At 35.6% G+C, this 16,717-nt stretch overlaps 1 protein-coding gene across 1 annotated transcript; it reads right to left on the bottom strand.

Annotated features, from left to right (window-relative positions):
- Positions 1-36: 36 nt before the first annotated feature.
- On the bottom strand, positions 37-16,109 carry c6 (complement component 6). The gene is made up of 23 exons (XM_051092658.1): positions 15,782-16,109; positions 15,042-15,208; positions 14,829-14,959; positions 14,466-14,610; positions 12,461-12,531; positions 12,273-12,360; positions 11,025-11,071; positions 9,668-9,842; positions 9,442-9,598; positions 7,916-8,060; positions 7,611-7,758; positions 7,320-7,452; positions 5,724-6,159; positions 5,478-5,600; positions 5,219-5,385; positions 4,864-5,089; positions 4,320-4,488; positions 2,307-2,424; positions 2,098-2,230; positions 1,369-1,563; positions 912-999; positions 591-832; positions 37-486 (listed from the first exon to the last, which is right to left on the bottom strand). Exons 1-23 carry the CDS (start codon positions 15,929-15,931, stop codon positions 305-307), a joined length of 3,636 nt encoding a protein of 1,211 aa, XP_050948615.1. The 5' UTR covers positions 15,932-16,109; the 3' UTR covers positions 37-304.
- Between the last annotated feature and the right edge of the window lie 608 nt (positions 16,110-16,717).

The following is a 16,717-nucleotide window of genomic DNA, read 5'->3' as shown; positions in this document are numbered from 1 at the left end:
AATGTGGTTGACAAACAAATCAAAGTCACAGGTATGTGTAATCGACATAAAAATAGCTCACTTTTATTCGTCTCTGCACATGCTGAGGTGGAAGAAAGCACTAATTGGACACACAGTTGAACAGGTGAAAGAGTGTTTAAGTACAAGAAAGTCTAATAACATTTTTTGTGCTGTTCCACATTGATTGCTCAAAAAAATAACTGCATAGCATGCTGTGAGTGACTATATAACAATGGGTTATCTGTACAAATCAATAACGAGTGAGCCTTTCAGCTGTGAAAATGTGTACAAAAGTGGTGCACAATTAAGAACTTGCACAAGGACCTTCATGCAGAAGCTCAAACTCCATCTTGCTGCACTTCATGGCAGCCATGAAGCACAGACTCAAGCTCCGTGTGCTTTGCGTCCTCACAATTTTCAGGCAGTACATTTGCTTCCCATCTCTGGCGCATTCTCTGGGGATTTTGCACTCGCATGTATTCGATACTAAGAAGAAAAGACGACGTTGAATCATTTCAATTGAATACAAATCAAAGACGCTTTGATACTAAAATAACACGTTACGTAAGGATTCGTGAGCAAATCTGTACCTGAGCAGGTCTCCCACTCGTAACAGGTGTCTAAACCGCAGGGCTCCCGCACCGAGCTCTTCTCAGATACGCTGGCCCTGAATTTGGCCCAGTCCAGACTGCCTGCGTCGGTTTTGCACGGTCCGTTATTCATAAAGTATAATCTGTCTCCATGACAACGGCCAGCATGAAAAGCACAGAGGGACATCATAATGGCAGTCTCCTTGTCTGCGTCAAAGACACACAGATCCGCTCTGTAGTTTCTGCAGGATACATAAACACATGGTCAAGTTTCCCAACAGACCACAGCGTTGACAAAATGAGTCCGGGACACGTTCATACCTGCAGCTCTCTTTGGACATGCAGATGCATTTAGTCCCATCATGCATCTCTCCAAGTTTACAGCTGCTGTCTGGTACAAAGGGTTTATCTGTGGAAAAATATGCGTTATTCATTTACCCATGTTTGCATCACAGGAGCTAAAGATGCGAATACATATCATTCTTCAAAGTGGAAGTAAGCCTATGGGCGAGACTTTCGGTTTATTAGCCGCCATCAGGCAATAACGAGAAGAATAACAACATGTTGTAAACAGTAAAACTGTTGTACTACAAATCAGTGTGTTTATAATTAAAATAATATGGTAACACACACTAATTTGCAATATCAAGCAGTAAAATGAGCTGGATAGGACCGGAAGCCAGACCCATAAACTTTACAAAATGCTCTTATGGGAAAAATAAGGTGGATACTTTTGTATGAAATGTTATACAAAAGCACATTTATTTCGCGAACGTACCAATTATGCAGCGTATGTCTTGTGGGATGTTTGGCTCCCAGACAAGACTCTTCCCACACGTGTAATATTGACGTCCTGAGGGACTCGTGCCACTCTCTAAGCAGGATAGCATGATGTCACTTCCTACTTGAAACTCCATTTTCTCTGGGTATATCGTCATGCCCTCAGGCACTTGGGGTTTAGAGCAAACGTTCTCTGGAAAGACAGGAAAACATATGTGACCCTGGACCACAAAACCAGTCATAAGTGTAAATTTCTCAAAATTGAGATTTATACATCATCTGAAAGCTGAATAAATATGCTTTCCGTTGATGTATGGTTTGTTAGGAAGGGACAATATGTGGCCGAGATACAACTATTTGAAAATCTGGAATCTGATGGTGCAAAAAAGTCAAAATACTGAGAAAATTACCTTTAAGGTTGTCCAAATGAAGTTCATAGCAATGCATATTACTAATCAAAAATATAAGTTTTGATATATTTATGGTGGGAAATTTACAAAATATCTTCATGGAACATAATCTTTACTTAATATTCTAATGATATTTGGCATAAAAGAAAAATCAATAAATTTGACCCAACTGATATACTGTTGGCTATTGCTACAAATATACCCCAGCGACTTAAGACTGGTTTTGTGGTCCAGGGTCACATACGGAATGAAAGCTGTCAGGTATGGAGTGCCAAATGCAATCGTTTTGATAATATGTCAGCATTTCTATGGCTTACTAATGCATCGTCCCTTTGGTTTCTCCCAAGTGCCGTCTTGCAGACAGTGAATGAGCTGGTATCCATCCAGTTCAAAACCAGTGAAGCAAACAAACTCCTCGTGATCTCCGTAATCGTATTGACGTTTGTTGATCTGGAATTAAAGGGAAAAAGTTGGACATTAGTGGAAGCAGGCAGGAATATAATGTGATGTAAAAGTGTTTCCTCACCCTCAGGTGGCTGTTGGCAGGTGGACGGGGTTTTGCACAGCCAGAAGCTCCAGGGGGCAACTGGCTCTCACGGGACCCTTCAGCCTCAAAGTCATCATCATTAATGCACACATTTTGTCTGTGAAAGACGTGTCGCATTCATTACACATGAAACTGTGCTTGTACAAAAACTTAAAATGCATTTAAATTCATACGTTTACAATAAAAATTTCACATTTACACCAGCTCCTCCCACAAATGTGCCGTTGGGATTGTCAACATTACAATAGACGCCCGCTAAACAACTCCAGTAGCGTAGACGGTAAAGCGCATAGCAGTGACTTTTTGACCCGAGTTCGAAATCCATGTACTGCCAAACTCGTTCTTTTCCGTTTTGACATCTCATATGAGTTCGGAAAGGCATGTATTTTTTAAAAAATTAAGGAAATAATCGAAAAGTGTAAAATAAAGTGCATCACCGATGTTTATCGGTTAGGGTTAGATAAGTTGGCATCCATTGAATCATTTTAATAAAACTGATCATTTACACTCAACATGTTATTATTAAATACTTTTTTATAACGTACTACAATAATGAGGTGCAAATATCTGCACTTGCACTAAGTAGTGGAAATAGCATCTAGCTAATATTATTGCAAAAAATACTGCGATTTTTACATATTTATTAAAAAATAAATACGATTTCACGTGTCAATCACGTTTACACACTGCCTCCGAAACTTTCGTCCGTCGTTAAAAAATTACAATCAGGTTAAAATTTCTGCATTTTCAGCTTTTATTTTGACAATTCTGAGCCACTGTGATGTTCTGTGCATGACGAATTTTGACGAATATGAAAAACGCATATGAAAAGTTCTGACGCAGTGTGCAAGGACATTTAATATAAATAGCATCTATTGCTAAGAACATATGCTATTTTCACTTCTCGTCAGAAATTTTAGCGCATTAAAAAATAAATACAATCTCGTGTGTCGATTACGTTTACACACTGCCTCCGAAACTTTGTGCATAATAAAAAAATTCGGATCGGGTTCAATTTTCTGTGTTCTTCGCATCAGTAGCAATTATTTTAAGAGGTGTTTCGACAATTCTGAGCTACCGTGATGTTCTGTGTGTCACGAATTTTGACGAATATCAAAAACACATATGAAAATTTCGGACTCAGTGTGCAAGGACCTTTAGTGTAAATAGCATCTACAGCTATTTGCACTTAATGTAAATACCATCTACTGCTAAGAAAATATGCTATTTTCACTCCTCGTCTGAAATTTTTGCACGTTAAAAATAAATACAATCTCAGGCTGTGTCAATCACGTTTACACACTGCCTGCGAAACTTTCGTCCGTCATAAAAAAATATTCGGATCGGGTTCAATTTTCTGTTTTTCGCACCAGTAGCAATTATTTTGAGAGGTGTTTTGACAATTCTGAGCCACCAGGATGTTCTGTGCATGACGAATTTTGATGAATATGAAAAAACGCATTAAAAAATTTTGGACTTAGTGTGCAAGGATCTACCATATATCGCTATGTGCATTTAATGTAGATAGCATCTATTGCTAAGAAAATATGCTTTTTTTGAGAGAGAGAGAGGTGTTTTGACCACCGTGACGTTCTGTGCGTGACGAATTTTGATGAATACGGAAAAACTAGCACAATCACGTGCTCTTGGTCTAACGTTATATAAAAGCGTGTTTTAAGTGGTTCCAGGTAACACATTTTACTCTAAGGTCTACGCAATAATCATGAAAGTGTGTGTGTGTGAGACCACAAATGAGCAGCAAAGAGAGGTGAGACTGAATGGATTGTATGCAAATGACTAGCTGCAGGCACACACTGCCTATTTTAGAACAATACAAATGCATCAAAATCAGAATGAAGGTAAGAACAAATTTGTATGCATACACACATGTAGTTACGTGCGAGTTGCAATTGCTAGAAATTTTGGTGAATGAGTGCCACTGACACCACCAATACCTCTGCTTGCAGTCTACAGACAAGACAGGGCACTTACGTCTGGAAAATAGAAATGGTACACTCCTCCACCTGTTTCTCAGGGCCTTGGCAGGTTCTGCCGCCTCGCTGCGGTGCAGGGTTGTTACAAGTACGTGAGCGATGCTTCTTCAAGGTGGCGTCACAAGTACTCCAAGAGCTCCAGCAACTCCAGCGCCCATCAACTTCACCTGTGAGATGTGGACAGATATTTATTTCTGACATTTTATCTATTTTCAGCAGCTTTATCAGAAGTTAAACTAACATGGTTTAAAACGCGTGATTTCAGCACATGATATAGACATCATAATCAAAACCAAACAGATGCTTTTTGGCAGAGTATCTGAGGAAGGAGCTGTAAAGGCACAGCCCTATTCTGGAAAAGGGGGCGGGGAGCAGCAGCTCATATACATTTAAAGAGATATGCACAAAAACAGACGGTTTTGAGATAAATATTGTACAAAGAGGCATAATAAAAGCATTTTATTCATATTATGTATATTAATATTCTATTTTAATTATATTAGCTATTAAATGAATATATTAAACTGTGCATGCATGTAAACCTGAAGTATAGTCCCGGGCTCGTTTCTCGCAGTTTTGTCCATAGGTCCCGGTCCGGCAAATACAAATGCACTCTGTTCCAGAAAGAGCAGGCCGAGCATTATTTGGGCAGGGGGCACATTTGCAGGAATCAAATTCGGTCTGATACTCTTCCAGCGCCTTATTAAGATGCCTTCTCTTCGTCACAGCGCAAGGGAAGCCCCGCACCAAATTCACTAAAGGCAAAAGCTAGAAAAGACATTGACAAATCAATATTAATCTGATGATTTATTGTACCTATTTTAAGTTCATTTGCAATTCTTTTGAATAAAAGGGTATTTTATGCACTAAAATTATTGATAGGTTTCTCTTCCTAACCTCAAAATCTATAACAGTTGGATTGTCTATTGTAGATTTGATCCAATTCTGGTATGTGGTGCTGTCTGGCGATACACCCTTCTTCTCCCAGGCCAGGGCTGCTGTAAATTCAGCTCTGCCTCCTTGCACTGATGTGATACACTTTTCTGCTGCTTTTACAATTGACCCTGGAGTGGACAAGTGTATTTCAAATCAGGGTTTATATTCCGTAAAACATAAGCCTTATGTATATTAAATAGTACATTTGTGCATGCATTACCTTCATATTTGGTTTTTAATGTATTTCTCCCACATGTGGAACTATGTGATTCTCTGTTATAGATAATAGCAAAGATGCTGGAATCCTTGCTAAAGCAACTACTCGTTTCTTCCTCTGTCAGTCCTGGGAATCATAAGGAGATACAACTGATTTGAGAGCACAGTTGTATTGCATTTTGGAAATGAGAGAAAACAATCCAATAAAGAAATGTGAATTTCTTACAAACAGATGACAATATCTACTTACCGTAGGTTTTCAGTTCTTCTCGATCATATTGGAAAAGGAGGTCATACTTCCCCCCTAATGTCCCAGAGCTGAAATAATGTGTCCCAAACAGCTGGAAGATCTGTCTGTAAAGGGCATAGTTGTATTCCAGTGGCAGACTGTTCAGAAACTTAAGGAACTGGTCTGCTAAGTAGAGGTCAGTAGGCTTCATTCTGAATGTTGATGTAGCAACAACCCGACGCACCCTGTAAAACTCAGAGTCCTGCACAAAAATGACAAAAAAGATCTGAATAATGGCCAGAAAGACACAGAGCTTTGTAGTTTTAAGTTTGAGATCCCTTGCCTTTTGTTGAGATGCTTTCACTGTCTCTTTGACATATGAATGACCTAAATCTTCGGCCAGGTCGACTTTATGGGATTCGATGCCTTTATCTTGAAAATCCTCAAGGTTTTCTACCTAGAAGGAAATCGAATAAAATCAAATGTGAAAATCCAACCATTAATCCATTTCATGTGTTTTGTGTGATTGGTAGCTGCTCATATAATTTTGTCATTTTACAGATGCACCAAAATTGAATTCTCCCAAATTATATTTGTAAAAAGTGCAAAAACCTTTATTAATGTTTCAAATTATCTAAAAAGGAATAATTAGCTATTAGCATTACAACCTGATAATGTACACTACCAGTCAAAAGTTTTTGAACTGTAAGATCTTTAATGTTTTTTAAGGTTCTTATGCATTTATTTGATCCAAAGTACAGCAGAAACAGTAAAATTGTGAAATATTTTTAATATTTAAAATAAGTGTTTTCTATTTGAATATATTTTAAAATCACATGATCCTTCAGAAATCATTCTAATATTCAAATTTGCTGCTAAAAAAAAGCATTTATTTGAAATAGAAATCTTGTGTAACATTATAAATGTCTTTATCATCACTTTTGATTAATTTAATAAAATAAATAAATAAATAAATAAATAAAATAAAATAAACTGACTCCAATCTTTTGAATGATATAGTGTAACCATTTTTTTTTTTATTTCAGATAAATGCTGTTCTTTGGATCTGTCTATTTATTGAAGATTCTGAAAAAAAAATTATAAATATTGATAATAATAATAATGATGATGATAATAAAAAGTTTCTTGAACAGCAAATCAGCATATTAGAATGATTTCTGAAGTATCATGTGACACTGAAGACTGGAGTAATGATGCTGAAAATTTTGCTTTGATCACAGGAATAAATTATATTTTAAAATATATTCAAATAGAAAACAATTATTTTAAATAGTAAAAATATTTCACAATTATACTGTTTTTGCTGTACTTCGGATCAAATAAATGCAGGCTTGGTGAGAAGAAGAGACTTCTTCAAAAAGACTTCTGACTGATAGTGTACAATATACGGATGGTTAATTACTTTGCAACCTTTAATTGCATTAAAGGTTGTGTATTTCTTGCACATTTAAATGGGCAGAAATTAAATATCAAATAATAGCTAATATATAAATTAAATACATATATCCTACCTCTATGGTGCCAATATAGTGTGTCATTTGGATATCTTTTTACTCCAGCATGACAAGTAAAGTATGCAGAAAGACTTTTTCCCACCTTGATTTCATATCTCTCAATGTTGGCAGGGATTCTGTAGTAGTTTCTCTTAAGTCTTTGTAGAATGCATTCACCCCCCATGAATGAGTTGTCCAGAACAGCACCTCTCATCTGCTCTGCCGCAGCATCATATCTAATTTTAAAAATAACTTTTTTCAGTTTTAAGATGGACACAATCTCACATTTGCAGATTTGTTTAACTGACAACATGACAACACCCTGAAAGCTTACTGTGTCCATAAAAATCTTTTGCAAGCTAAGAAACCCAAATGATCTTAATTGATAACTCACCCATAACCAGTCAGGTCTGCACCGGGAATGAAAGCAAATCTCCTTTCACTCGCACACACGCTTTTTGTTTGGCCACAGTCTCTCTCGTCAGAGTTGTCCCCACAGTCATTCTGCTTGTTACACTGCAGAGCAGCATTTATACATCTTCCTAGCAAGTTGGTGGCAATAAAGCAAGGTGGTAATGCACATCTTTAAACTTTTAACTGTACTTATTTGTTAGATTATAAAATCAATAGATTATGTAGACCTACACCTAAGGTATAAATATGATGTGTTGTTGTGAGGACGTTGATGAAGATAATTACCACTATCACAGGTGAACTTGTCTTTGCAGTTGACAGGCTCAATCCCACATTCCTTGGATGGATGACAGGCTCTTTCCTCCGTAAGAGATGGACTACACTCATCCCCACCAAACTGAGCCGGTCTCAAAACAGACCTTATTCTGAACTAAATCACACAGTAAACATACACTTACTATGGCAGTGTACTGTATATGTAAGCATTTTCACACTAGCAAGAATGTTTTTGCTGCCAAATATTAGCATCCCTGAAAAACAACAACAACAGAACAATAGAAACCATCACAGAATTTATAATAGTTTTATTGGTTATAATGGAAACTGTAATCAGTCTCTACTGATAATTGGTCGCCTTTCACCAAATCCTAATGGAATATGTCCTAAAACACACTACATGAACCTATTTTAATGGTTTTAATGGTTAAAAGTTGATGGTTTGTAATGTTTGTAGTGGAAACCATTAGAATTTCTGTGGTTTCTTTTTTTTCAGCAGGGAACCCGGTCACATTCGGAAAACAGAATGGTTGAGAACGTGATATTGCTTTTATACAATAGTTAATATTCAGAAACATAATTTTGTACGTAATATTGCAAAGTTAACTTCGAACATTTTAATGAACGTATATTGAATCAGTTGACTGCATCAAAGACTTTTTGCTTATCAATGTAATCTGCAGAAAGACTTCAGCATATCACTACCACTTCACGTTACGGATGATAATAACTAGAAAATTAACGAAAATAAGTGATAGTTCACCCAAAAATGAAAATTTTGTCATCAATTACTCACCCTTACATGCGTTGTCGTGAACACGCGGTGGAGAATGACACGGAAGAGAAGAAATTGTTGAATAAAGTCGTTATTTTTGTTTTCTTTGCGCACAAAGTATTATTGTAGCTTATTGTGGTTGAACCACTGATGTCACATACTATTTTAACGATGTCCTTACTACCTTTCTGGGCCGTCTGAACGGTAGTTCCCTTGCTGTCTATAGTATACAGGGTCAAGCTATCGGATTTCATCAAAAATATCTTAATTTGTTTTTCAAGCATGAACGAAGGTCCGAAACGACATGAAGGTGAGTAATGAATGACAGAATTTTCAACCCTTAAGTCCAAACCACAATTAAGGATATGGCACAGAGAAATTATATTGTTCGAATCACTTTCAGAAATTATTTTTTTCTAGCTAACGATAAAGCATTGATGGATAGTTTTTATCTCTCTCTTATTATCTCTTACTTATCTCTTAACTCTTATTCTGATGGCACCTATTCACTGCAGAGGATCCAGAGGGTACGTAAATATTAAGTAAACTTAAATTTTTGGGTAAATATATTAATATATATTAATGCACAGACAGTTTGTCAGGAACAGGAAAACAGGGTCAAACACTGAAAAGTCCCAAAGTGGTTGTGTTGCTATATCAGCATTATATCTGTGAAACACTGGTAGACTAATCAGATGCAAGGATGCTAACTTTTGTATAAATATCTCTTTTAATTTTAATACCTGTGCGGTTTACTCACTGATTTTTTGGCACACGGCGAGCACTCTGACCAGGGTCCAAACTCAGTCAGCTGACAGTGTATGGGACAGGCCTCAATATTACACGCTCTAGACTCATCTGTCTGACACAGCTGAAAACAATTGTTTTTGTACCAGTGGTCATCATAGTTTACAGCCCTGCAAAAAAACATATGTAAATATTGCAATAATAAACTTTCCACATCTGAAATGTTAAATAAATGTTACCTTGTACGTCTTTGGGTACCAGAATCACAGGTTTTGGTGCAATGTGACCATGAACTCCACAGGTAGTGGTCACAGAAACATCCCATAATGGGGGTAAACGAAGCCAGTGTGCATAGTAAGACAAGTGGAATGGTAGCACGAGCCATAGAGAAGAAAGCCTGTTGGAACTTGACAGCTTAAGGGGAAGTAGATGAAGTAGGATATACGCCAGTATATGGATCAGTTTTAATATATTGAGTAAAACCTCAAAAGCAAACGAAGAAAGCTATTACAGTTGAAGTCAAAAATTGACATGCACCTTGTAGAATCTGCAAAATGTTAATTATTTTATCATACAAAATAAATGTGATTTTTTTATTTAGTACTGACCTCAATAAGGTATTTCACATAAAAGACATTTACATACATTTTTATAAAAATGACCCCATTCAACAGTTAAATGCTTCTTAATACTGTGTTGTTACCTGAATGATTCCTTTTCCTTCAGGTCCTACAAATTCTTTGGTTTTTCAGCATTTTTGTGTATTTGGACCCTTTCTAGAAAAGACTGTATGATTTTGAGATCCATCTTTTCACACTGAGGACAACTGAGGGACTCATATGCAACTAGTACTGAATGGAACAAATATGATATTTAGGCAAAATAAGAAAAATGTACACATCTCCATTCTGTTCAAAAGTTTTCACCCTCCGGCTCTTAATGCATCATTTTTTCCTTCTGGAGCATCAGTGAGTGTTTGAACCTTCTGTAATAGCTGCATAAGTCCCTCAGTTTTCCTCAGCGTGAAAAGATGGATTACAGAATCATGCATTGTTGGAAAGGGTTCAAATACACAAAAATGCTTAAAAACCAAAGAATCTGTGGGACCTGAAGGACTTTTCTGAGGAACAGCAGGCAGTTTAACTGTTCAGGACAAACAAGGGACTTGATGAACAACTATCACTAAACAAACAAAGAAAAAAGTAATTTTTAAACAGGGTAATTTTTATAAATTCAACTATTATTTTCTCCTGTAAGTACTAAGTAAAAAAAATAACATGCATTTTGTATGATCCCTCCTATTTTGGTAAAATAATTAACATTTTGGAGATCTTACAAGGTGTATGTAAACTTTTGACTTCAACTGTTTGTACAAATAAGAAATACTTTTTAAATATATTAATATTAAATATCCATTGTGATACTAAACATAAAAAACTAAGCAGAAAAATAAAGATGTTAAGAAAATGAATTAAATTAATTAAATCAAGACTTACCACAGAGAATTTCTTGAGAAGAGTTGTAAAAACCTAATAATACCTGAGCTTGATTAATAATGCATCAATTTCAGACTCCTCCGAAGGCATGTAAGCTCACTATCATTTGTAATTTTAGTTTCTTTGTCCAGCTGCAATATAAGTATACTTCAAAATCAGAGACAGATGCACAGTAAGCTGCTCTGAAATAGTAACTCTTATTCTGATCTGAATAAATTGTCTTCTCTCTGAACTTTTCTACAGAATTGGTCCATCCCCCTTTGATTCCAGTAAACCCCTGCAGCTGGAAGTCTTCACTTTGACATTTGGCTTCTGCTTTAGACCATGGGAATGTGGACAGGGAGTACATGGATAACATGTTATTGCAGGTCAAAGTTATTGCCTTTCTTCATGCCAAATCTTTGTGCTTTATCTTAATTTTCATAATCACTTTGAACTTTATTTTAAACATGCATCAGTTGCTTAATAAGAATTTTTAAAGGTTAGTGTTAATAAAAACTGAATTTGGATTACTGAAGGCTGCAATAAAACAAACAATTACAGTAAAAAAAACAACAACTTTATTTATTATAAAATGACATATAGCTTATATGAGCTGAAACTATGCATACTTTATAGACACCTGACATGAGGAGCAAAAATCATGCTGCAAACTCTCAATAAACTGTGATATTCATTCACACAAACCTGAATGGATGAATGAAAAATAAATCTTTAAAATCAATTATAATAAATACAATGTTTTATTTACAATTATTTGTATTATGTACATAGTGAATTTTATTGTGTTATATTTGTTTCAAGCTTAGAATGAAATAGCAATGGCTTTAGTGCAGAGCGCTTTTGTGCCCTTAAAATGACTAATATAATTTTTTTTTTTTTTTTTTTACAACATTTCCCCTTTATGGAAGACTAAATTAAAAAGCATTGCACAGTGACTAAATTTATATAAAAGAAAACAACCAAGAAGCAAGAAGATCCAGAAATCCTATAACTAAACGTGCCCTTTCACTGACAACAAATTCTGACTATGATAAAAGAAAATCAGAGACTGATGTTATTATTTTACTTCATTCTCTTGCTTTTTTATACAATCGTATGTTTTCACAACACGTGACAAAGAATGAACCTCTCGGTAACTTAAAATAGACAGTTGATTTTGCTTAAAAACTCAATAAGCAGGGTTTCGAGTCGAGGGGATTGTGTCCTCCAACAAGGGATTAAGTAGTTTTGACACTGTCCAGGGACAAGTTACATTAGCGAAACAGTTCCAGAGACACGAAGGAGACAGTGAAGCGTAAATTGATCAATGATCAGAAAAGAAGACTTGAGAGTATTGAAGGTTCACCCAGACACAAGGCAGCAAAGCCCGGAGAATCGTCTCTTCCTCTGCCTCACCAGTGGATAAGGAGTCAGATTTAGCAGACTGCTGTCATCTGCACACATGAAAGAGCAGCATTAAAAACACACTTTTAGCTATATGAATATATATTATTAGAAGGTAGAAAAAATCTTGTACAGTATCAGAAGACGCACCTTGATTTTTCAGTGGCAAAGGCATTGTCTCCCTGAGTTTGCTTAGAAGGTTTCTCATTTCTCGCATATCACTAGAAGAAATTTCATAACATAGGACGTCAGCTGAGATTATAGCAAAATGGATTTATAGTACAAGTACTTAAAGACCCCATTAAATTGACTGAAAAGCATTTTATAGATATATTTAAAAATTTGGAGTTGAAGTTTCATATGCTCCCCAAGGCTGCATTTATTTGATCAAAAATACAGTAAAAACAGGAATATTGTGAAAACACTACAATTTTAAATATATATATTTTTAAATATATTTTAAAATGCAATTTATTCCTGTGAGGCAAGGCTGAATTTTTCATCAGAATTAATTGTTCTAATATGCTGGTTTGGTGCTCAGACTTTTCCGGTAATCATCAATTTTGAAAACATTTGTGCTGCTTAATATTTTGGTGAAAACCATTGAACATTTTTTCTGGATTTTTTGATAAATTACTTTAAAATAGAAATCTTCTGTAACAATATAAATGCCTTTACTCAATTTTTTTTATAAAATGAATGCATCCTTGATGAATAAAAGTTTATATTTTGTTCAAAAAAAAAAAAAAAAAAAAAAAAAAAAAAAATCTGACCCCAAACATTTGAACGGTCAAATTACAAGTTAAAAAAATATATATAATAATAATAATTAAAATATATTGAAATTCAAATGTATTATTCTTACAACTGAAACATAATTCATGTATCGTTCTTCAGGATTTTTTAATAAATGTATTTGAAATATACATTATAAATGCCTTTGCTGTAATTTTTGATCAATATAATGCATCCTTGATGAATAAAAGTATACATTTTCTTCAAACAAACAAAATAATAATAATAATAAATAAATAAATAAAACATACTGACCCCAAACATTTGCACAATAGTGTATACATGTATAAAGATCTACATATTTAGCAAAAAATTATAATGTATTGTTCTTACAATTGCCAAACAAAAATCAAATGTACTGTTCTTCAGGATTTTTTGATAAATTTAGTTGAAATAGAAATCTTCTATAAACACTATAAATGCCTTTACTGTCATTTTTGATCAATTTAATGCATCCTTGAGTAATAAATAGTATACACTTTGTTAAGAAAAAAATTACTGACCCCAAACATTTAAACGGTAGCATATATATATAAATATTTGGCAAAATTATTCAAATGTTTTGAAATTCAAATGTATTTAAATGTATTGTTCTTACAATTGAAAAAATTCAAATGTATTATTGTTCAGAATTTTTTTTTAGTACATTTCTTTGAAATAGAAATCTTCTGTAATATTATAAATGTCTTTATTTTTAATTTCTTTATTGTAACTTTTGATCAATTTGATGCATCCTTGATAAATAAAAGTATATATTTTATTAAAAAAAAATAATAAATTACTGACACCAAACATTTGAACGGTAGTGTATACATGTATAAAGACATACATATTTAGCAATTTAAAAAAAATAATCAAATGTATTATTCCTCAGGATTTTTTGATCAATTTATTAAAAAATAGAAATTTTCTATAACATTATAAATGCCTTTATTGACATTTTTGATTAATTTAATGCATCCCAATAAAAGTATACATTTTGTAAAAAAAACAAACAAAAAAAAAGTATTCACCCCAAACATTTGAACGGTAGTGTATAAAGATTCAAATTCAAACACCTATAATTAAATATTATAACTCAGTAGTTTTATAGGGCCAGTGTTTTTTGTTTTTTATTTGATCATGTTTTGCAATTCACTCATTTCTCTCAAAGGTTTACAGTTGAGGGTCTTCCTTTTTCTTTTTCTCAGGTTTTCAAATAGTTTTTGCTTCAAAGTTTGTCATGTTGTGATTCATCTCAGAGCCGGTAGGTTGTTTCATATCCCTATGGAGTAAATGAATTTGAAAAGAACTTCTAAAACCAACGCTGCTGAAAAACTGTAAGCCGTCTTTCCTAATCCATTCATCTTGTTTGTCGTACCTCTCTATGTTCTCAATGTCCGTGCACACGACCCAGGATTCCTGCGGAAAATCTACAGGTGACGACGACCGATCTTCCAGCATCGGCACATCAGAGCTTTCGTCCACCTTGCAGTCCATGTTTGACTCAGGACACACATCGTTTCCTAAAGTGAGTGACACATAAAATTTAAGTTACGCTTTGTTTCGCTTACAGAAAAAACAAGTGAATGCTCAAAGGAGCCGATTTATGTATTTATTGTGCCATCCCCGCCACCTTCAGACTGACAGTAGTATTTCACCATGCAGTATATTAGCTTTATGTACTCATGTCTGCTTATGTAAAGAATCTGCTGTCCTCTGCTGGCTGTCATTGACACAACACCTTTCCTATGGAGCTGCAGAACACCCAACAGACACATAGATTTGAGCATCTCTGTAATGTACATCTCCAGGCAGCACTGAAGCTGGATGAACAATCTGCATATTTCTGGGTGGATTTCACCATCCTCTGGCCTAGAGAGAAAAACAGAAACCATATAATATGGCATCTCACGGCCACGTCATCACACATGGATGTTCTAACATACAGGCTTACCCAGAGATTGCGATGAGGTTTTGATAGGCGACCTGGGCTACGGCGCATCCTTTGATGCGAGTCTTGTGCATCTGTGCCCTTAAAGAAGGACAGTCGATTGTATTCTCCCCTATGGAGATGACCTGCTCACGATGGAGAGCCACAAGAGTGTTGAACTCCTGAACGGTCTAAAAATTGAGACAAATCCTGCTCAGTCTATTTTTAGAAAGTCAGTGTGTATGGATTAAGCTACCAGCCATGTATCTGGTTTGGTTGGTAGACCATCTTGGACCAGCACCAAACCAGTTACCACCTAGTCAAGCTGACATGATAGCTGGTTGGTTGTTCCAGAACACAACCAGCAGCTTAAACTGGATTTTCCAGCAAGGTAAACACGAGTTTAGCTGCCATTATCTAGATGCCACATAGCAACACATGGGATTGTGGGGAGGAATGTGATTTCTAAACAATGGTGCAATATGAAAACACAAATGGCAAATGATAAACACAATAGAACAAATAATTTATCTTCTAGGCAATTCACAATTTAATATTTCAATAGATCACATCCCGTATATAGGCTTTTAGAAATATGTTAGTATCAATATTAATAGGCTATACAGATTTACCCGCAAATACTGGTAACGCTAAACCAGTTAATTTACATATAATAGTAATTTTAATGTGTGGACACCAAAAAAAGCTTATCCAAACATAGCATCCGCAGAATAGTGACAGCGGTTGTTCTACAGCACGCTCACCGTTCTACAGTCATCCATCGCCCGCTGAGCTCTCCGTGTGCTCTCGGTGCTCTCCCGGCGCTCTGGATCCCTCAGCGAAGACTTGCCGATTTGAAAAATGTTGGCTGCGGATCTGGGGCGGTTCTTTCGCCCGTTCGGTGCAGAACACATGCATACGCATCCACGAATAAAACCACCTCACTGAGAAAATGTCTTTAATCCGCCTGTCCTCGATGAGAGGGTGAGGTCGATTCTTGAATGCGGGCTGTTACGATGATTAGAACGATGTGACGCTTCCTCTGCATCTCCCGCACCAACAGGCGAGTCACCTTCACCCCTGTCGAGGGCCGAGCGCCGCTGGAACTCCACAGCTGCGGGCTTCACGATGTCTGAAAAGACGGTTTGGTCGAAGGAAAAAGAAATATTCGCGGTATTATTCGTAAGCGGCGCCTTGAACATATGGAATCTCTCCTTAATATATTTATTGTAAGTCAAAAACGTTAGTTTTACAGTTCGAAAACAGTATATAGTTAGTTGTCACACAGAAACTTAGATGCAACAATCTTGGAATCTTAGTTAATGGTTAAAACTTCCAAAAGATTGTTTGGATTTGGTTCCAAATCATTCTGGAATTGCTTCTCAAATGTTCTCCCAGACAGAAAAAACACATTTCCAAACTTCCCAAACGGGATTTGGCTGTCATTCTAGGCCATTGCCAATTATTATAATGAACTGACACAACAAAAATGTTCTCAAACATTTTACTGTGTAAAAGAAGCCATTAAATCTATTGAACAACAGATTAGTGGAAGAAACCTGGGTTCTAGCAGTAGACAAGTATCTAAACAGCTCATATTAAAGTGTACAGACAAACTAATCATTAAACCCTGAATTATTGCTTTTTTTTCTTTTCTACTGCTTTGTAATACTGTTTACAGGTCAAGATGCTATAAGGTA

This window comes from Labeo rohita, chromosome 21, assembly GCF_022985175.1.
Source record: "Labeo rohita strain BAU-BD-2019 chromosome 21, IGBB_LRoh.1.0, whole genome shotgun sequence".
NCBI classification, from domain to species: Eukaryota; Metazoa; Chordata; class Actinopteri; order Cypriniformes; family Cyprinidae; genus Labeo; species Labeo rohita.
The sequence above is the reverse complement of the archived record's forward strand: the minus strand, read 5'-3'. Positions and strand labels throughout refer to the sequence as shown.